General features: G+C 35.8%; 1 protein-coding gene across 1 annotated transcript in view; it reads left to right on the top strand.

The window, feature by feature from the left end:
* LOC131224519 (UDP-N-acetylglucosamine transporter ROCK1-like) overlaps window positions 1–22,286 on the top strand; it is a 29,892-nt gene that overhangs the window by 394 nt on the left and 7,212 nt on the right. The window contains exon 3 of the mRNA XM_058219887.1: window positions 12–154. Coding sequence (XP_058075870.1) covers window positions 12–154 — 143 coding nt within the window. The remainder of the gene's footprint in view (window positions 1–11; window positions 155–22,286) is intronic.

The raw sequence follows: 22,286 nt of genomic DNA, 5'->3' as shown, positions 1-22,286 counted from the left end.
TTTTGGTGCAGGTGAAGAAACACAGCTCATGCTTCATGATTGTGGAAATGTCTATAGTTGGAACCTGTGGTTATTGGCAAGTAGGTCTAAGTCTCCAGATGGAGAAGTCATCAGACAGCATGGGTTTTTTCATGGTTGGACCGCATTGACTGTGGTAATTGTCCCCTCTATCTGATTTTCTCCTTGAAATACTATTTGATCCTGGGCCCAGGGATACTTACTGTGTAAGCCTTGAATTTGTACACGTGGGGCCTGTGGTTCAGTCTTTGAGACCATTGCTATGATGGGACGCACAGTGGATGGACCATGCCCCAAATATAGCAAGATTGGGAAGACCCACCAACCCAAATTTGGCATTTTCTGTTGAATTTAGATTGCCACTCTAGTTCTTTCTTAGCCATCTATCTGAGGACACTACATGCTTAGACCAAGGATCATATGATTTCTTAATTTTCTGGTGCATTTAGGGGTCATTTGGATGCCTGGAAGTTTTATTAGTTGTCAAGGGTACAGGCAACCCCACTTAAAGGTGGTGTTTGGACAGAAAATTTCACCTGTAAGCGAGTTACAAGTTGTAAGTCACTCACAACTTTTTTAGTGTATTTGAAATCCTAAGCAAAAGAAGTGATTTCACTTGTATGCAACTTACACCTGAAACTCACAACTTTTTTAGTGCATTTGAAATCCTAAGCAAAAGAAGTGATTTCACTTGTATGCAACTTACACCTGAAACTCACAACTTTTTTAGTGCATTTGAAATCCTAAGCAAAAGAAGTGATTTCACTCTCATAGGTTAATTTAAAACTTTTAAAATCAATCTATCTGTCACTTCAATTGCCCAGTTACTTTTAGCTTTACGTGGGCTATGTTTTCACCATGTGCTCTTACTTTGTCTTGCTTGAACATGTGTCTCCGCTCCTCAAGAGCACAGAAAAAAAATAAAAATCAATCTATCTATCACTTCATTCTGAATTCCTTTACATGGCTAGAATTTGGCTGGTTAAAAAAAGTCAGTCATTACAATGCACACAGCATTATAGCCAGATTTTCTGGATTTTGATGATTGAACATGTGTCTCCGCTCCTCAAGAGCACAGAAAAAAAATAAAAATCAATCTATCTATCACTTCATTCTGAATTCCTTTACATGGCTAGAATTTGGCTGGTTAAAAAAAGTCAGTCATTACAATGCACACAGCAGAATAAAACAAACAGAATAGAAGAGATGGAAAGATTTCCAATTCAGACAAATTTAAAGCACTTTCAAGAAGAAAATTAGTGGTTGCTTGAAAATAGAGAAAGAGTATGCATAATGCGACATGAGTACACGACACATGATATGTACCATTAGATTATAATTCCAACTAAAAATTATAAAAACATATGCTCATTGTGAAGATTTACAAGAATAGAAGTTCTGATGGAAATTTCTTACTCAAAAATTTAAAGCACTTTCAAGAAGAAAATTAGTGGTTGCTTGACAATAGTGATTGAAGAGTATGCATAATTTTCTGCCTATGTATTTACACGATTCATTGTGAATTATTGTACCATTGAAATTATAATCTCCTTAGTCCACTATATGAATTATTCAATTTTCCTCACAACATGATGCTTCATATACGTGAAGAAATCATTTACAGATACATGCTTCTTGATTTACAGAAAGGTTCTGTTCTGTTATCATTTCTTACTCAAAAATTTTAGATTTCATAGTAATAGGTTGCATCTGTCCTGACCTGCTAGTTTGATTGAAATTCTGAATTTTCTGCTTCTTTGTATTTAATGATTCATTGTGAATTTTGTTTGAAATTTTATCTCCTTAGTCCACTATATGAATTTTCAATTTTCCTCACAACATCAGATCTTCACATATACGAGAAGAAATCAATTTTCCGATACATGCTTTTGTTTTCATGAGTAACATGGCGTGGAAGAATCTACTAACGCTATTTAATGAAAATTCTAATACTAACATCTAATTGGGTTGTTGTTGACACATGCAGTTTTTAATCTGACCACAACTTGTTTGTGTGTTTTGTGGGGGTTGAGAGACACGAGTCAACAAAATTCTACAACTAATATTTAATTAACTTAGTTTTTATATAAGATTTTGTTTTTAGGAGTAACAGTGCGGAAGAATCTACAAACGCTATTTAATGGAAAATTCTACTACTAACATCTAATTGGGTTGTTCTTGACACATGCAATTTTTAAATCGAACCCCATCTTGTTTTCAGGAGTAACATGTCGCGGAAGAATCTACTAACGTAATTTAATAAAAATACTAATACTAACATCTAATTTGGTTGTTATTGAAACATGTAGTTTTTAATCCGACGACAGATTGTTAGTTTGTTTTATGGGGATTGAGAGACACGAGTCAACAAAATTCTACAACTAATATTTAATTAACTTAGTTTTTATATAAGATTTTGTTTTTAGGAGTAACAGTGCGGAAGAATCTACAAACGCTATTTAATGGAAAATTCTACTACTAACATCTAATTGGGTTGTTCTTGACACATGCAATTTTTAAATCGAACCCCATCTTGTTTGTGAGTTTTGTGGGGATTGAGAGACATGAGCCATCTAATTTCTACTACTAATATATCTAATTACCTTTGTTTTTGTGAGGCCATGAGCCATCTAATTACCTTTGTTTTTATGAGGCCATGAGCTCACTATATGAGGACCACTCCTAGGGAGCAATGTTGGTTAGATGTCCATATTGATTGGCAATGATGGACATGTCGTGGAAGAATCTATTAACACTATTTAGTAGAAATTCTAATACTAATATCCAGTTTAGTTGTTAAATGGCCACTCCTAGGGAGCAATGTTGATTAGATGTCCACATAGAAAGGCAATGATGGTTAAATGTCCACATTATGAGTTCGGTTTCCGAGTTTGGGGCATGACAGTTTTTATGCTTATTTTTTTTTCCGTAGTAACATGTCGCGGAAGAATATACTAATGCTTTTTTAATATAATTAAAATACTAACATCTATTTTGGTTGTTAAATGGCCACTCCTAGGGTGCAATGTTGGTTAGATGTCCACATTGCTGGGCAATGATGGTTAAATGTCCACATTGTGAGCCCGGTTTCCGAGTTTGGGGTGTGACAGTTTTTATACTTGCTTTTGTTTTTAGGAGTAACTTGTCGTAGAAGAATCTACTAACGCTATTTAATAGAAATTCTAATATTAACATCTAGTTTGATTGTTAAATGGCCACTCCTAGGGAGCAATGTTGGTTAAATGTCCACATTGATGGATAATGATGGTTATATGTACACATTGTGAGCCCGGTTTTTGAGTTTGGGCGTGACAAAATTTATACTTGCTTTTGTTTTCATGAGAAACATGTTGCGGAAGAATCTGCTAACGCTATTTAATAGAAATTCTAATACCAACATCTAGTTTGTTTGTTAAAATGGTCACTCCTAGGGAGGAATGTTGGCTAGATGTCCACATTGATGGGTAGTGATGGTTAAATGTCCACATTGTGAGCCCGCTTTTCGAGTTTAGGGCGTGATAATTTTTATACTTGATTTTATTTTCAGGAGTAACATGTCAAGGAAGAATATACTAATGATACTTAATAGAAATTCTAATACTAACATCTAGTTTGGTTGTTAAATGGCCACTCCTAGGGAGCAATGTTGGTTAGATGTTTACATTAATGGGAATGATGGTTAATGTACACATTGTGAGCCCGGTTTCCAAGTTTAGTGCGTGACAATTTTTATACTTGCTTTTGTTTTCAGGAGTAACATGTCGCGGAAGAATCTACTAACGCTATTAAATAGAAATTCTATTACTAACATCTAGTTTGATTGTTAAATGCCACTCATAGGAATCAATGTTGGTTAGATGTCCACATTGATAGGCAATGATGGTTAAATGTCTACATTATGAGCTCGGTTTTCGAATTTGGGGTGTAAAAGTTTTTAAAATTGCTTTTGATTTTAGGAGTAACATCTCGCGGAAGAATCTACTAACGCTATTTAATAGAAATTCTAATACTAACATCTAGTCTGGTTGTTAAATGGCCACTCCTAGGGAGCAATGATGGTTAGATGTCCACATTGATGGGCAATGATGGCTAAATGTCCACATGGTGAGCTTGATTTCCGAGGTTGGGGCGTGACAGTTTTTATACTTGCTTTTGTTTTTAGGAATAACATGTAGTGGAAGAATTTACTAACGTTATCTAATAGAAATTTTAATACTAACATCTAGTTTGGTTGTTAAATGGCCACTCCTAGGGAGCAATATTGGTTATATGTCAACATTGATGGGCAATGATGGTTAAGTGTCTACATTGTGAGCCCGATTTTTGAGTTTCGAGCGTGACAGTTTTTATAATTGCTTTTGTTTTCAGGAGTAACATGTCGCTAAAGAATATACTAACGCTATTTAATAGAAATTCTAATACTAGCATATAGGGAACAATGTGGGTTAGATGTCCACATTGATGGGCAATGATAGTTAAATATACACATTGTGAGCACGGTTTACTATTTTAGGGCGTGATAGTTTTTATACTTGCTTTTATTTTTAGGAGTAACATGTCGCGGAAGAATATACTAATGATATCTAATAGAAATTTTAATACTAACATCTAGTTTGATTGTTAAATGGCCACTCCTAGGGAGCAATGTTGGTTAGATGTCCACATTGATGGGCAATGATGATTAATGTCCACATTGTGTTTCCGGTTTCCTAGTGTGAGGCGTGACGGTTTTCATACTTTTTTTCTTTTCAGGAGTAACATGTCGTGGAAGAATCTACTAACGCTATTTAGTAGAAATTCTAATACTAACATCTAGTTTGGTTGTTGGCCACTCATTGGGAGCAATGTTGGTTAGATGTCCACATTGATGGGCGGTGATGGTTAAATGTATACATTTTTAGCCCAGTTTCCGAGTTTGGGGCGTGACAGTTTTTATACTTGGTTTTGTTTTCAGGAATAACATGTCGCGGAAGAATCTTCTAATGCTATTTAATAGAAATTCTAATACTAACATCTAGTTTGGTTGTTAAATGGCCACTCCTCGATAGCAATGTTGGTTAGATGTCCCCATTGATTAGCAATGATGGTTAAATGTCCACATTGTAAGCCCGGTTTTCGAGTTTGGGGCGTGACAGTTTTTATGCTTTTGTTTTTAGGAGTAACATGTCGTGGAAGAATCTACTAACGCTATTTAATAGAAATTCTAATAATAACATTTATTTTGATGGTTAAATGGCGACTCCTAAGGAGCAATGTTGGTTAGATGTCTACATTGATGGGCAATGATGGTTAAATATCCACATTGTGAGCCCGATTTCTGAGTTTGGGGCATGAAAGTTTTTATACTTGTTTTTTATTTTCAGGTGTAACATATCATGGAAGAATACTAATGCTATTTAATAGAAATTCTAATACTAACATCTAGTTTGGTTGTTAAATGGCCACTCTTAGGGAGCAGCGTTGGTTAGATGTCCACATTGATGGGCAATGATGGCTAAATGTCCACATTGTGAACCCGGTTTCCGAGTTTGAGGCACAACAGTTTTTATACTTGTTTTTATTTTCGGGAGTAACAAGTCGTGGAAGAATCTACTAACGCTATTTAATAGAAATTCTAATACTAAATAGTTTGGTTGTTAAATGGCAACTACTAGGGAGCAAGTTAAATGTCGACATTGATAGGCAATGATGGTTAAATGTCCACATTGTGAGCCCTGTTTTCGAGTTTTGGGCGTGACAATTTTCTTACTTGCTTTTTTTTCTTCTTCAGGAGTAACATGTCGTGGAAGAATCTACTAACGTTATTTAATAGAAATTCTAATACTAACATCTAGTTTTGTTGTTAAATGGCCACTCCTAGGGAGCAATGTTGGTTAGATGTCCACATTTATGGGCAATGATGGTTAAATGTCTACATTGTGAGCCCGGTTTCCGAGTTTGGGCGTGACAGTTTTTATACTTGCTTTTGTTTTCAGGAGTAACATTTCGAATGAATCTACTAAATATATTTAATAGAAATTGTAATAGTAACATCTGGTTTGGTTGTTAAATGGCCACTCCTAGGGAGTAATGTCGATGAGATGTCCACATTGATTTGTAATGATGGTTAAATGTCCACATTGTGAGCCTGGTTTCTGAGTTTGGGGCGTGACAGTTTTTATACTTGCTTTTGTTTTCAGGAATAACATGTCGTGGAAGAATCTATTAACACTATTTAATAAAAATTCTAATACTAACATCTAATTTGGTTGTTATTGACACATGTACTTTTTAATTCGACCACATCTTGTTTGTGTATTTTGTGGGGATTGAGAGACACGAGACACTTAAATTCTACTAGTAATATCTAATTAGCTTAGTTTTTATACTTGCTTTTCTTTTCAGGACTAACATGGCGTGGAAGAAGCTAACTGTGTTTAATGAAAATTCTAATGCTAACATCTAATTGTTTTGTTCTTAACACGTGCAGTTTTTAATTCGACCACAGCTTGTTTGTGTGTTTTGTGGGGATTGAGAGACATGAGTCATCTAAATTCTACTATTAATATCTAATTATCTTAGTTTTTGTGAGGCCATGAGCTTACTATATGCTTGGCTCTATATGGGCCACTCCTAGGGAGCAATGTTGGTTAGATGTTCATATTTATGGGCAATGATAGTTAAATGTCCACATTGTGAGCCCGGTTTTTGAGTTTGGGGCGTGACCGTTTTTATATATTCTTTTATTTTCGGGAGTAATATGTCGCGGAAGAATCTAATAACGCTATTTAATAGAAATTCCAATACTAACATCTAGTTTGGTTGTTAAATGACCACTACTAGGGAGCAATATTGGTTAGATGTCCACATTGATGACCAATGATGGTTCAATGTCCACATTGTGAGGTCGGTTTTCAAGTTTAGGGTGTGACAGTTTTTATACTTGCTTTTGTTTTCAGGATTAACATATCGCGGAAGAATCTACTAACAATATTTAATAAAAATTCTAATACTAACATCTAATTTGGTTGTTAAATGGCCACTCCTAGGGAGCAATGTTGGTTAGATGTCCACATTGATGGGCAATAACGATTAAATGTCTACATTGTGATCCCGGTTTCCAAGTTTGGGGCGTGATGGTCTTTATACTTGTTATTGTTTTCAGGAGTAATATGTCGCAGAAGAATCTAGTAACGCTATTTAATAAAAATTCTACTGCTAACATCTTTTTTTTTTTTTACACACACACCTACACCCCACACCACACACGCACGCCGTAGTGGAATTTCACCACCTATGGGTACGCGAACCCTTGACCTAGTGTTGAAACTCCTGAGAGTCTACCACCCGAGTAACATCTAGTTTGGTTGTTAAATGGCCAGTCCTAGGAAGCAATGTTGGTTATATGTCTACATTGATGTTCAATGATAGTTAAATGTCTACATTGTGAGCCCGGTTTTCGAGTTTGGGACGTGACAGTTTTTATACTTGCTTTTGTTTTCCGAAGTAACATGTCACGGAAGAGTTTACTAACGCTATTGAATGGAAATTCTAATACTAACATTTAGTTTGGTTGTTAAATGGCTACTCTGAGGGAGCAATGTTGGTTAGATGTCTACATTGATGGGCAATGATGGTTAAATGTCGACATTGTGAGGTCGGTTTCCGAGTTTGGGGCGTGACAATTTTCATACTTGTTTTTGTTTTCAGGAGTTACATGTCGCGGAAGAATCTACTAATGCTATTTAATAGAAATTCTAACATCTAGTTTGGTTGTTAAATGACAACTGCCAGGGAGCAATGTTGGTTAGATGTCCACATTGATAGGCTATGACAGTTAAAATATCTACATTTTGAGCCTGGTTTCTGAGTTTGGGGCGTGACAGTTTTTATACTTGCTTTTGTTTTCAGGAGTAACATGGCGAGGAAGTATCTACTAACGCTATTTAATAGAAATTGTAATACTAACATTTAGTTTGGTTGTTAAATGGCCACTCCTAGGGAGCAATGTCGGTTAGATGTACATAATAATGGGCAAGGATGGTTAAATGTGTACATTGTCGGCCCGGTTTTCGAGTTTGGGGCGTGAAAGTTTTTATACTTGCTTTTCTTTTCTGAAGTAACATGTCGCGGTATAATCTACTAACGCTATTTAAATGAAATTGTAATATTAACATCTAGTTTGGTTGTTAAATGACCTATCCTAGGGAGTAATGTTACTAACATCTGGTTTGGTTGTTAAATGACCTCTCTTAGGGAGCAATGTTGGTTTGATGTCCACCACATTGATGGGCAATGATGGTTAAACGTTCACATTGTGGGCTCGGTTTCTGAGTTTGGGGGGTGACAGTTTTTATAATTGTTTTTGTTTTCAGGAGTAACATTTCACGGAAGAATCTACTAACGCTATTTAATATACATTCTAATACTAACATGTAGTTTGGTTTTTAAATGTCCACATTGATGGGTAATGATGGTAAAATGTACACATTGATGGGGTAATGATGGTTAAATATCCACATTGTGAGCCCGGTTTTCATGTTTGGGGCGTGACAATTAATTGTTTTTGTTTTCAGGAGTAACATATCGCGGTAGAATCTACTAACGCTATTTAATAGATATTTTAATACTAACATCTAGTTTGGTTGTTAAATGGCCACTCATAGGCAGTAATGTTGGTTAGATGTCCACATTGATGGGCAATGTTGGTTATATGTCCACATTGATGGGCAATGATGGTTAAATGTCCACATTGTGAGCCCCATTTCCGAGTTTGGGCCTTGACAGTTTTTATACTTGTTTTTGTTTTCAGGTGTAACATATCGCGGAAAAATCTACTAACACTATTCAATAGAAATTTTAATACTAACATGTAGTTTGGTTGTTAATTGGCTACTCCTAGGGAGTAATGTTGGTTAGATGTCCACATTGAAGGGTAATGATGGTTAAGTGTACACATTGTGAGCCCAGTTTTTGAGTTTGAGGCGCGACAGGTTTTATACTTGCTTTTGCTTTCAGGAGTAACATGTCGCGAAAAAATGTACAAACACTATTTAATAGAAATTCTAATACTAACAAGTAGTTTGTTGTTAAATGGCCACTCTTAGGAAGCAATGTTGGTTAGATGTCCACATTTGTGGGGCAATGATGGTTAAATGTCCACATTTTGAGCCCGGCTTCCGAGTTAGGGCCGTGACAATATTTATACTTGCTTTTTTTTTTTTCCAGGATTAACATGACGTGGAAGAATCTTATAACTTTATTTAATAGAAATTCTAATACTAACATCTAGTTTGATTGTTAAATGGCCACCCCTAGGGAGCAATGTTGGTTAGATGTCCACATTGATGAGCAATGATGGTTAAATATTCACATTTTGATCCCGTGTTCGGATTTTGGGGCGTGACAGTTTTTATACTTGCTTTTGTTTTCAGGAGTAACATGTCGTGGAAGAATTTAATAACTTTATTTGATAAAAATTCTAATATTAACATCTAGTTTGGTTGAAATGGCCACTCCTAGGGAGCAATGTTGGTTAGATGTCCACATTGATGGACAATGATAGTTAAATGTCCACATTGTTAGACCGGTTTTCAAGTTTGGGGCGTGACAGTTTTTATACTTGCTTTTGCTTTCATGAGTAACATGTCAAGGAAGAATCTACTAACGCTATTTAATAGAAATTCTAATACTAACTTCTACTTTGGTTGTTAAATGGATACTCTTAGGGAGCATTGTTGGTTAGATGTCAACATTGATGGGCAATGATGGTTAAATATTCACATTGTGAGCCCGGTTTCCAAGTTTGGGGCGTGACGGTTTTTATATTTGCTTTTCTTTTTAGGAGTAACATGTCGCGGAATATTCTACTTACGCTATTTAATAGAAATTCTAATGCTAACATCTAGTTTGGTTGTTAAATGGTCACTCTTAGGGAGCAATGTTGGTTAGATGTCCACATTTATGTGCAATGATGGTTAAATGTCCACATTGTGAGCACGGTTTTCAAGTTTGGGGCGTGACAGTTTTTATACTTGCTTTTGTTTTCAGGAGTAACATGTCGCAGAAGAATCTACTAATGATATTTAATAAAAATTTCAATACTAACATCTTGTTTGGTAGTTAAATGGATATTTCTAGGGAGCAATGTTGGTTAGATGTCCACATTGATGGACAATGATGGTTAAATGTCCACATTGTAAGCCCGGTTTTCGAGTTTGGCGCGTAATGGTTTTTATACTTGCTCTTCTTTTCAGGAGTAACATGTTGCGGAAGAATCTACTGACGTTATTTAAATGAAATTGTAATACCATCTAGTTTTGTTGTTAAATGACCACTCCTTGGGAGCAATGTTGGTTAGATGTCCACATTGATGGGCAATGATGGTTAAATCTCCATATTGTAGGCCCAGTTACTGAGTTTGGGGCGTGACAGTTTTTATAATTCCTTTTGTTTTCAGGAGTAATATTTCTCGGAAGAATCTACTAACTCTATTTAATATATATTCTAATACTAACATCTAGTTTGGTTGTTAAATGACCACTCTTAGGGAGCAATGTTGGTTAAATGTATGCATTGATGGGCAATGATGTTTAAATGTGCACATAGTGAGCCCGGTTTTCGAGTTTGGGTCGTGATAGTTTTTATAATTATTTTTGTTTTCAGGAGTAACATATCGAGGTAGAATCTACTAGCACTATTTAATAGAAATTTCAATACGAACATCTAGTTTGGTTGTTAAATGGCCACTCCTAGGGAGCAATGTTGGTTAGATGTCCACATTGATGGGCAATGACGGTTAAAGGTCTACATTGTGAGCCCGATTTCCAAATTTGGGGCGTGACTGTTTTTATACTTGTTTTTATTTTCAGGTGTAAGATATCGCGGAAGAATCTACTAACGCTATTCAATAGAAATTCTATTACTAACATCTAGTTTGGTTGTTAATTGGGCACTCTTTCGGAGTAATGTTGGTATATCCACTTTGATTGGCAATGATGGTTAAATGTCCACATTGTGAACCGGATTTCCAAGTTTGAGGCATGACATGTTTTATACCTGCTTTTGTTTTCAGGAGTAACCTGTCGCAAAAGAATCTACTAACTATTTATTGAAAATTCTAATACTAACAGCTAGTTTGGTTGTTAAATGGCCACTCCTAGGAAGCAATGTTGGTTAGATGTCCACATTGATGGGCAATGACGGTCAAATGTCCACATTGTGAGCCCGAATCCCGAGTTTGGGCCGTGACAATTTTTATATTTGCATTTTTTTTCAGGAGTAACATGTCGTGGAAGAATCTAGTAACTTTATTTAATAGAAATTCTAATACTAACATCTAGTTTGATTGTTAAATGGCCACTCCTAGGGAGCAATGTTGGTTAGATTGAGCAATGATGGTTAAATGTCCACTTTATGAGCCTGGGTTCAGATTTTGGGGCGTGACAGTTTTTATACTTGCTTTTGTTTTCAGGAGTAACATGTCGTGGAGCTATTTAATAAAAATTCTAATATTAACATCTATTTTGGTGGTTAAATGGCCACTCCTAGGGAGATGTTGGTTAGATGTCCACATTTATGGACAATGATGGTTAAATGTCTGAGCCCGGTTTCTGTGTTTGGGGCGTGACTGTTTTTATACTTGCTTTTGCTTTCAGGAGTAACATGTCACGGAAGAGTATACTAATGTTATTTAATAGAAATCCTAATACTAACTTCTACTTTGGTTGTTAAATGGCCACTCTTAGGGAGCAATGTTGGTTAGATGTCCACATTGATGGGCAATGATGGTTAAATGTTCACATTGTGAGCTTGGTTTCTGAATTTGGCGCGTGTCAGTTTTTATACTTGCTTTTGTTTTCCGGAGTAACATGTTGCTGAAGAATCTACTAACGCTATTTAATAGAAATTATAATACTAACATCTAATTAGGTTGTTAAATGGCCACTCTTAGGGAGCAATGTCGGTTAGATGTCCACAGTGATGGGAAATAATGGTTAAATGTGCACATTGTCAGCCCGGTTTCCGAGTTTGGGGCGTGACAGTTTTTATACTTTCTTTTCTTTTCAGGAGTAATATGTCACGGAAGAATCTAGCAACGCTATTTAAATGAAATTGTAATACTATCTAGTTTGGTTGTTAAATGACCACTCCTAGGGAGTAATGTTGGTTAGATGTCCACATTGATAAGCAATGATGGTTAAATGTCCACATTGTGAGTCCGGTTTTCGAGTTTGGGGCGTGACAGTTTTTAGATTTGTTTTTCTTTTCAGGAGTAACATTTCACGAGAGAATCTACTAACGCTATTTAATATAAATTCTAATACTAACATCTAGTTTGATTGTTAAATGCCCACTCCTTGGGAGTAATGTTGATTAAATGTTCACATTGATGGACAATGATGTTTAAATGTCCATATTGTGAGCCTGGTTTTCGAGTTTAGGCATGACAATATTTATAATTGTTTTTGTTTTCAGGAGTAACATATCATAGTAGAATCTACTAACTCTATTTAATAGAAATTCTAATACTAACATCTAGTTTGGTTGTTAAGTGGCCACTCCAAGGGAGCAATGTTGGTTAGATGTCCACATTGATAGGAAATGATGGTTAAAAGCACACATTGTGAGCCCAGTTTCCGAGTTTCGGGCGTGACAATTTTTATACTTGTTTTTGTTTTCAGGAGTAACATATCGCGAAAGAATCTACTAACGCTATTCAATAGAAATTCTAATAGTAACAACTAGTTTGGTTGTTAAATGGCCACTCCTAGGAAGCAATATTGGTTAGATGTCCACATTGATGGGCAATGATGGTTAAACGTCCATATTTTGAGCCCGGTTTCCGAGTTTGGGTCGTGACAATTTTTTCACTTGTTTGTTTTTTTTTTTCATGAGTAACATGTCGTGGAAGAATCTTCTAACTTTATTTAATAAAAATTCAAATACTAACATCTAGTTTGGTAGTGAAATGGCTATTCCTTGGAAGCAATGTTGGTTAGATGTCCACATTGATGGTCAATGATGGTTAAATGTCCACATTATGAGCCCGGTTTACTTGTTTGGGGCGTGATAGTTTTTATACTTGCTTTTATTTCCAGGACTAACATGTCGTGGAAGAATCTACTAATGCTATTTAATAGAAATTCTAATACTAACATCTATTTTGGTGGTTAAATGGCCACTCCTATGGAGCAATGTTGGTTAGATGTCCACATTGATGGGCAATGATGGTTAAATGTCCACATTGTGAGCCCAGTTTCCGAGTTTGGGGCGTGACAGTTTTTATAATTGTTTTTTTTTCAGGAGTAACATTTCGCGGGAGAATCTACTAACACTATTTAAGATACATTCTAACATCTAGTTTGGTTGTTAAATGGCCACTCCTAGGGAGCAATGTTGGTTAAATGTCCACATTGATGGGCAATGATGTTTAAATGTCAACATTGTGAGCCCGGTTTCCGAGTTTGGGGCTTGGCAGTTTTTATAATTGATTTTGTTTTCAGGAGTAACATATCGCTGTCGAATCTACTAACGCTATTTTATAAAAATTATAATACTAACATATAGTTTAGCTGTTAAATGGCCACTTCTAGGGAGAAATGTTGGTTAGATGTCCACATTAATGGGCAATGATGGTTAAATGTCCACATTTTGAGCCCAGTTTTCGAGTTTGGGCCGTGACAATTTTTACACTTGCTTTTTTTTTTCATGAGTAACATGTCGTGGAAGAATCTTCTAACTTTATTTAATAAAAATTCTAATATTAACATCTAGTTTGGTAGTTAAATGGCTATTCCTTGGGAGCAATGTTGGTTAGATGTCCACATTGATGGTCAATGATGGTTAAATGTCCACATTGTGAGCCCGGTTTCCTTGTTTGGGGCGTGATAGTTTTTATACTTGCTTTTATTTTCAGGACTAACATGTCGTGGAAGAATCTACTAATGCTATTTAATAGAAATTCTAATACTAACATCTATTTTGGTGGTTAAATGGCCACTCCTATGGAGCAATGTTGGTTAGATGTCCACATTGATGGGCAATGATGGTTAAATGTCCACATTGTGAGCCCAGTTTCCGAGTTTGGGGCGTGACAGTTTTTATAATTGTTTTTTTTTTCAGGAGTAACATTTCGCAGGAGAATTTGCTAACACTATTTAAGATACATTCTAATACTAACATCTAGTTTGGTTGTTAAATGGTCACTCCTAGGGAGCAATGTTGGTTAAATGTCCACATTGATGGGCAATGATGGTTAAATGTCCACATTGTGAGCCTTCCCTTAGGCCCTTTGTTAGGCCGATTGATTATTGAGCCCGATTGTCAAGGCTGATTATCGGTACTGATTATGAGTATGTGACAGTATAGCATTATGATACATGCCCATACGTATCATTTGCATATTTATTATGAAACATTGTGAGCCCGGTTTCCGAGTTTGGGGCTTGGCAGTTTTTATAATTGATTTTGTTTTCAGGAGTAACATATCGCGGTAGAATCTACTAACGCTATTTTATAAAAATTCTAATACTAACATATAGTTTGGTTGTTAAATGGCCACTTCTAGGGAGAAATGTTGGTTAGATGTCCACATTAATGGGCAATGATGGTTAAATGTCCACATTGTGAGCCCGGTTTTCGAGTTTGGGGCGTGACAGTTTTTATACTTGTTTTTGTTTTCAGGTGTAACATATCGCGGAAGAATCTACTGACGTGATTCAAAAGAAATTCTAATACTAAAATCTAGTTTGGTTGTTAATTGGCCACTCGTAGGGAGTAATGTTGGTTAGATGTCCACATTGATGGGCAATGATGATTAAATGTCCACATTGTGAGCCCGGTTTTCAAGTTTGAGGCGCGACCGGTTTTATACTTGCTTTTGTTTTCAAGAGTAACAAGTCACGAAAGAATCTACTAACGCTATTTAATAGAAATTCTAATACTAACAACTAGTTTGGTTGTTAAATGGCTAGTCCTAGGAAGCAATGTTGGTTAGATGTCCACATTGATGGGCAATGATGGTTAAATGTCCACATTTTGAGCCCAGTTTCCGAGTTTGGGCCGTGACAATTTTTATACTTTTTTTTTTACAGGAGTAACATGTCGTGGTAGAATCTTCTCACTTTATTTAATAGAAATTCTAATACTAACATCTAGTTTGATTGTTAAACGGCCACTCCTTGCGAGCAATGATGGTTAAAGGTCCACATTGATAATTTTTATCCTTTTTTTTTTTATTGTGGGAATAACATGTCGTGGAAGAATCTTCTCACTTTATTTAATAGAAATTCTAATACTAACATCTAGTTTGATTGTTAAACGGCCACTCCTTGGGAGCAATGATGGTTAGATGTCCACATTGATAGGCAATTATGTTTAAATGTTCAGATTGTGAGCCCAGGTTCAGATTTTGGGGCGTGACAGTTTTTATACTTGTTTTTGTTTTAAGGAGTAACATGTCGCGAAAGTATCTACTAAAGCTATTCAATAGAAATTCTAATAGTAACAACTAGTTTGGTTGTTAAATGGCCACTCCTAGGAAGCAATGTTGGTTAGATGTCCACATTGATGGGCAATGATGGTTAAATGTCCACATTTTGAGCCCGGTTTCCGAGTTTGGGCCGTGACAATTTTTATACTTACTTTTTTTTGCAGGAGTAACATGTCGTGGAAGAATCTTCTCACTTTATTTAATAGAAATTCTAATACTAACATCTAGTTTGATTGTTAAGTGGCTACTCCTTCGGAGCAATGATGGTTAGATGTCCACATTGATAGGCAATTATGTTTAAATGTTCAGATTGTGAGCCCAGGTTCAGATTTTGGGGCGTGACAGTTTTTATACTTATTTTTGTTTGAACGAGTAACATGTCGCGAAAGAATCTACTAACGTAATTCAATATAAATTCTAATAGTAACAACTAGTTTGGTTGTTAAATGGCCACTCCTAGGAAGCAATGTTGGTTAGATGTCCACATTGATGGGTAATGATGGTTAAATGTCCAAATTTTGAGCCCGGTTTTCGAGTTTGGGGCGTGACAGTTTTTATAATTGTTTTTGTTTTCAGGAGTAACATTTCGCGGGAGAATCTACTAACACTATTTAAGATACATTCTAATACTAACATCTAGTTTGGTTGTTAAATGGCCACTCCTAGGGAGCAATATTGGTTAAATGTCCACATCGTGAGCCTAGCCCAGGGGTGACAGCTTTTATAATTGTTTTTTTCGAGTAACATTTCATGAGAATCTACTAACACTATTTAAGATACATTCTAATACTAACATCTAGTTTGTTTGTTGCCACTCCTGGGGAGCAATGTTGGTTAAATGTCCACATGGGCAATGATGTTTAAATGTCACATCAGAGCTCCTATCAGTTTATGCTTTTAATTTTGTTTTAGTAACATATCGCAAGAATCTACTAACGCTATTTTATAAAATTCTAATACTAACATATAGTTTGGTTATTAAATGGCCTTGGGAGCAATGTTGTTAGATGTCCACATTAATGGCAATGATGGTTAAATGTCCACATCAGGAGCCCGCTTTCGAGTTGAGGCGAGTTTTTATACTTATTTTTTCGAGTAACATATCGCAAGAATCTACTAACGTGATTCAAAAGAAATTCTAATACTAAAATCTAGTTTTGTTGTTATCACATTGATGGGCAGTAATGGTTAGATGTCCACATTGATGGGCAATGATGGTTAAATGTCCACATTGTAGGCCCAGTTTCCGAGTTTGGGGCTTGACAATTTTTATACATGTTTTTTTTTTCAAGAGTAACATGTTGTGGAAGAATCTACTAACGTTATTTAATGAAAATTCTAATACTAACATCTAGTTTGGTTGTTAAATGGACACTCATAGGGAGCAATGTTGGTTAGATGTCTACATTGATGAGCAATGATGGTTAAAATGTCAATATCGTGAGCCCGGTTACCGAGTTTGGGGCGTGACAGTTTTTATACTTGCTTTTGTTTTCAGGAGTAACATGTCGTGAAAGAATTCTAATACTAACATCTAGTTTGATTGTAAAACGGCCACTCCTTTCGAGCAATGATGGTTAGATGTCCGCACTGATAATTTTTATACTTTTTTATTTTCGGCAGTAACATGTCGTGGAAGAATCTTCTCACTTTATTTAATAGAAATTCTAATACTAACATCTAGTTTGATTGTTAAACGGCCACTCCTTGCGAGCAATGATGGTTAGATGTCCGCACTGATAATTTTTATACTTTTTTATTTTCGGCAGTAACATGTCGTGGAAGAATCTTCTCACTTTATTTAATAGAATGTCGTGAAAGAATCTACTAACCCTATTCAATAGAAATTCTAATAGTAACAACTAGTTTGGTTGTTAAATGGCCACTCCTAGGAAGCAATGTTGGTTAGATGTCCACATTGATGGGTAATGATGGTTAAATGTCCAAATTTTGAGCCCGGTTTTCGAGTTTGCACAGTGACAATTTTTACACTTGCTTGTTTTTTTTTTTCATGAGTAACATGTCGTGGAAGAATCTTCTAACTTTATTTAATAAAAATTCAAATACTAACATCTATTTTGGTGGTTAAATGGCCACTCCTATGGAGCAATGTTGGTTAGATGTCCACATTGATGGGCAATGATGGTTAAAGGGTTTTGATTTTAAATTTTTATAATTTTTTTGTTTTCAGGAGTAATATTTTGGGGAAGAATCCACTAACGCTATTTAACAGAAATTCTAATACTAACATCTATTTTGTTTGTTAAATGGCCACTCCTAGGGAGCAATGTTGGTTAGACGTCCACATTGATAGGCAATGATGGTTAAATGTTTACATTGTGAGGTTGGTTTCTGGCGTGCTTTTTTTTTTTTTTTTTTTTTACAATGTCGGAAAAAAAAAAAAAAAAAAAAAAAAAAAAAAAAAAAAAAAAAAAAAAAAAAAAAAAAAAAAAAAAAAAAAGTAACATTTAAGAATCTACACAATTTAATAGAAATTCTAATACTAACATCTAGTTTGGTTGTTAAATGGCCACATTGATGGGCAATTATGTTTAAATGTTCAGATTGTGAGCCCAGGTTTCAGATTTTGGGGCGTGACAGTTTTTGTACTTGTTTTTGTTTTAAGGAGTAACATGTCGCGAAAGTATCTACTAAAGCTATTCAATAGAAATTCTAATAGTAACAACTAGTTTGGTTGTTAAATGGCCACTCCTAGGAAGCAATATTGGTTAGATGTCCACATTGATGGGCAATGATGGTTAAACGTCCATATTTTGAGCCCGGTTTCCGAGTTTGGGCCGTGACAATTTTTATACTAGCTAGTAGCGCTATTTAATAGAAATTCTAATATTAACATCTAGTTTGGTTGTTAAATGGCCACTCCTAGGGAGCAATGTTGGTTAGATGTCCACATTGATGGGCAATGATGGTTAAATGTCCACATTGTGAGCCCGGTTTCCGAGTTTGGGGCATGACAGTTTTTATACTTGCTTTTGTTTTCAGGAGTAACATGTCCTAACTTTATTTAATAAAAATTCAAATACTAACATCTATTTTGGTTGTTAAATGGCCACTCCTATGGAGCAATGTTGGTTAGATGTCCACATTGATGGGCAATGATGGTTAAATGTCCACATTGTGAGCCCAGTTTCCGAGTTTGGGGCGTGACAGTTTTTATAATTGTTTTTTTTTCAGGAGTAACATTTCGCGGGAGAATCTACTAACACTATTTAAGATACATTCTAATACTAACATCTAGTTTGGTTGTTAAATGGCCACTCTTAGGGAGCAATGTTGGTTAAATGTCCACATTGATGGGCAATGATGTTTAAATGTCAACATTGTGAGCCCGGTTTCCGAGTTTGGGGCTTGCTTTTGTTTTCAGGAGTAACATGTCGCGGAAGAATCTACTAACGCTATTTAATAGAAATTCTAATACTAACATCTAGTTTGGTTGTTAAATGGCCACTCCTAGGGAGCAATGTTGGTTAGATGTCCACATTGATGGGCAATGATGGTTAAATGTCCACATTGTGAGCCCGGTTTTCGAGTTTGGGGTGTGACAGTTTTTATACTTGTTTTTGTTTTCAGGTATAACATATCGCGGAAGAATCTACTCACGTGATTCAAAAGAAATTCTAATACTAAAATCTAGTTTGGTTGTTAATTGGCCACTCGTAGGGAGTAATGTTGGTTAGATGTCCACATTGATGGGCAATGATGGTTAAATATCCACATTTTGAGCCTAGTTTCCAAGTTTTGGCTGTGAAAATTTTTATACCTACTTTTTTTTTTACAGGAGTAACATGTCGTGGTAGAATCTTCTCACTTTATTTAATAGAAATTCTAATACTAACATCTAGTTTGATTGTTAAATGGCCACTGCTAGGGATCAATGTTGGTTAGATGTAGACATTGATGTGCAATGATGGTTAAATGTCTACATTGTTAGATCGGTTTTCGAGTTTGGGTGGTGACCTTTTTTATACTCGCTTTTCTTTTCAGGAGTAACATGTCGCGGAAGATTCTACTAACGCTATTTAATAGAAATTCTAATACTAACATCTAGTTTGGTTGTTAAATGGCCACTCCTAGGGAGCAATGTTGGTTAGATGTCCACATTGATGGGCAATGATGGTTAAATGTCCACATTGTGAGCCCGGTTTTTGAGTTTGGGGCGTGACAGTTTTTATACTTGCTTTTGTTTTCAGGAGTATCATGTCGCGGAAGAATCTTCTAACGCTATTTAATAGAAACTCTATTACTAACATCTAGTTTGGTTGTTAAATGGCCACTCCTAGGGAGCAATGTTGGTTAGATGTCCACATTGATGGGCAATGATGGTTAAATGTCCACATTGTGAGCCTAGTTTCCTAGTTTGTGGTGTGACAGTTTTTATACTTGCTTTTGTTTTCAGGATTAACATGTCGAGGAAGAGTCTACTAATGCTATTTAATAGAAATTCTAATACTAACATCTAGTTTGGTTGTTAAATGGCCACTCCTAGGGAGCAATGTTGGTTAGATGTCCACATTGATGGGCAATGATGGTTAAATGTCCACATTGTGAGCCCGGTTTCCGAGTTTGGGGCGTGACAATTTTTATACTTGCTTTTGTTTTCAGGAGTAACATGTCGCGGAAGAATCTACTAACGCTATTTAATAGAAATTCTAATACTAACATCTAGTTTGGTTGTTAAATGGCCACTCCTAGGGAGCAATGTTGGTTAGATGTCCACATTGATGGGCAATGATGGTTAAATGTCCACATTTTGAGCCCGGTTTCCAAGTTTGGGGCGTGGCAGTTTTTATACTAGCTTTTGTTTTCAGGAGTAACATTTCGCGGAAGAATCTACTAACATTTGATACTAACATCTAGTTTGGTTGTTAAATGGCCACTCCTAGGGAGCAATGTTGGTTAGATGTCCACATTGATGGGCAATGATGGTTAAATGTCCACATTGTGAGCCCGGTTTTCGAGTTTGGGGCGTGACAGTTTTTATACTTGCTTTTGTTTTCAGGAGTAACATGTCGCGGAAGAATCTACTAACGCTATTTAATAGAAATTCTCATACTAACATTTATTTTGGTTGTTAAATGGCCACTCTTAGGGAGCAATGTTGGTTAGATGTCCACATTGATGGGCAATTATGGTTAAATGTCCACATTGTGAGCCCGGTTGCCGAGTTTGGGGCGAGACAGTTTTTATATTTGTTTTTGTTTTCAGGTGTAGCATATCGCGGAAGAATTTAATAATGTTATTCAATTGAAATTCTATTACTAACATCAAGTTTGGTTGTTAAATGGCCACTCCTAAGGAGCAATGTTGGTTAGATGTCAACATTGATGGGCAATGATGGTTAAACGTTCACATTGTGGGCCAAGTTGACAATTTTTATAATTATTTTTGTTTTCAGGATTAACATATCGCGGAAGAATTTATTAATGCTATTCAATTGAAATTCTATTACTAACATCTAGTTATGTTGTTAAATGGCCACTTCTAGGGGGCAATGTTGGTTAGATGTCCACATTGATGGGCAATGATCGTTAAATGTCTACATTGCGTGACAATTTTTATAGTTGTTTTTGTTTTCAAGAGTAACATATCGCGGAAGAATCTACTAACGACAGAAATTCTGATACTAACATCTAATTTTGTTGTTAAATGGCCACTCTTAGGTAGTAATGTTGGTTAGATGTCCACATTGATGAGCAATGATGGTTAAATATTCACATTATGAGCCCAATTTCAAATTAGGGTGTGACAGTTTTTATATTTGCTTTTCTTTTCAGGAGTAACATGTCGCGGAAGATTCTAATAACACTATTTAATAGAAATTCTAATGCTAATATCTAGTTTGATTGTGAAATGGCCTCTCACCCATGCCATAGGAGCAATGTTGGTTAGAATGTCCACATTGATGGGCAATGATGGTTAAATGTCCATCATTGTGAGCCGGTTTTCGAGTTTTGTGGGGATTGAGAGACATGAGCCATCTAAATTCTACTACTAGTATCTAATTAGCTTAGTTTTTGTGAGGTCATGGGCTCACTTTATGTTTGGCTCTATGTGGGCCACTCTTAGGGACCAATGTTGGTTAGATGTCCACATTTATGGGCAATGATGGTTAAATGTCCACATTGTGAGCCCGGTTTCCGAGTTTAGGGCATGACAGTTTTTATACTTTCTTTTGTTTTTAGGAGTAACATGTCGTGGAAGAATCTACTAACGCTATTTGATAAAAATTCTAATGCTAATATCTATTTTAGTGGTTAAATGGCCACTCCTAGGGAGCAATGTTGGTTAGATGTCCACATTGATGGGCAATGATAGTTAAATGTCCACATTGTGAGCCTGATTTTCAAGTTTAAGGCGCTACAGTTTTATACTTGCTTTTGTTTTCAGGAGTAACATGTCGCGGAAGAATCTATTAACTCTATTTAATAGAAATTCTAATACTAACAACTAGTTTGGTTGTTAAATGGCCACTCCTATGGAGCAATGTTGGTTAAATGTCCACAGTGATGGGCAATGATGGTTAAATGTCTACATTGTGACCTTTGATTCATATTTTATACTTGCTTTTGTTTTTCGGAGTAACATGGGGAAGAAATTACTAACGCTATTTAATAAAATTCTAATACTAACATCTATTTGGTTGTTAAATGGCCATTAGGAGCAATGTTGGTTAGATGTCCACATTGATGGGCAATGATGGTTAAATGTCCACATTGTGACCGTCCCTGATTTGGGGTCTGATAGTTTTTATACTTGTTTTTGTTTTGAGGAGTAA

Source organism: Magnolia sinica, chromosome 2, assembly GCF_029962835.1.
Source record: "Magnolia sinica isolate HGM2019 chromosome 2, MsV1, whole genome shotgun sequence".
NCBI classification, from domain to species: Eukaryota; Viridiplantae; Streptophyta; class Magnoliopsida; order Magnoliales; family Magnoliaceae; genus Magnolia; species Magnolia sinica.
The sequence above is the reverse complement of the archived record's forward strand: the minus strand, read 5'-3'. Positions and strand labels throughout refer to the sequence as shown.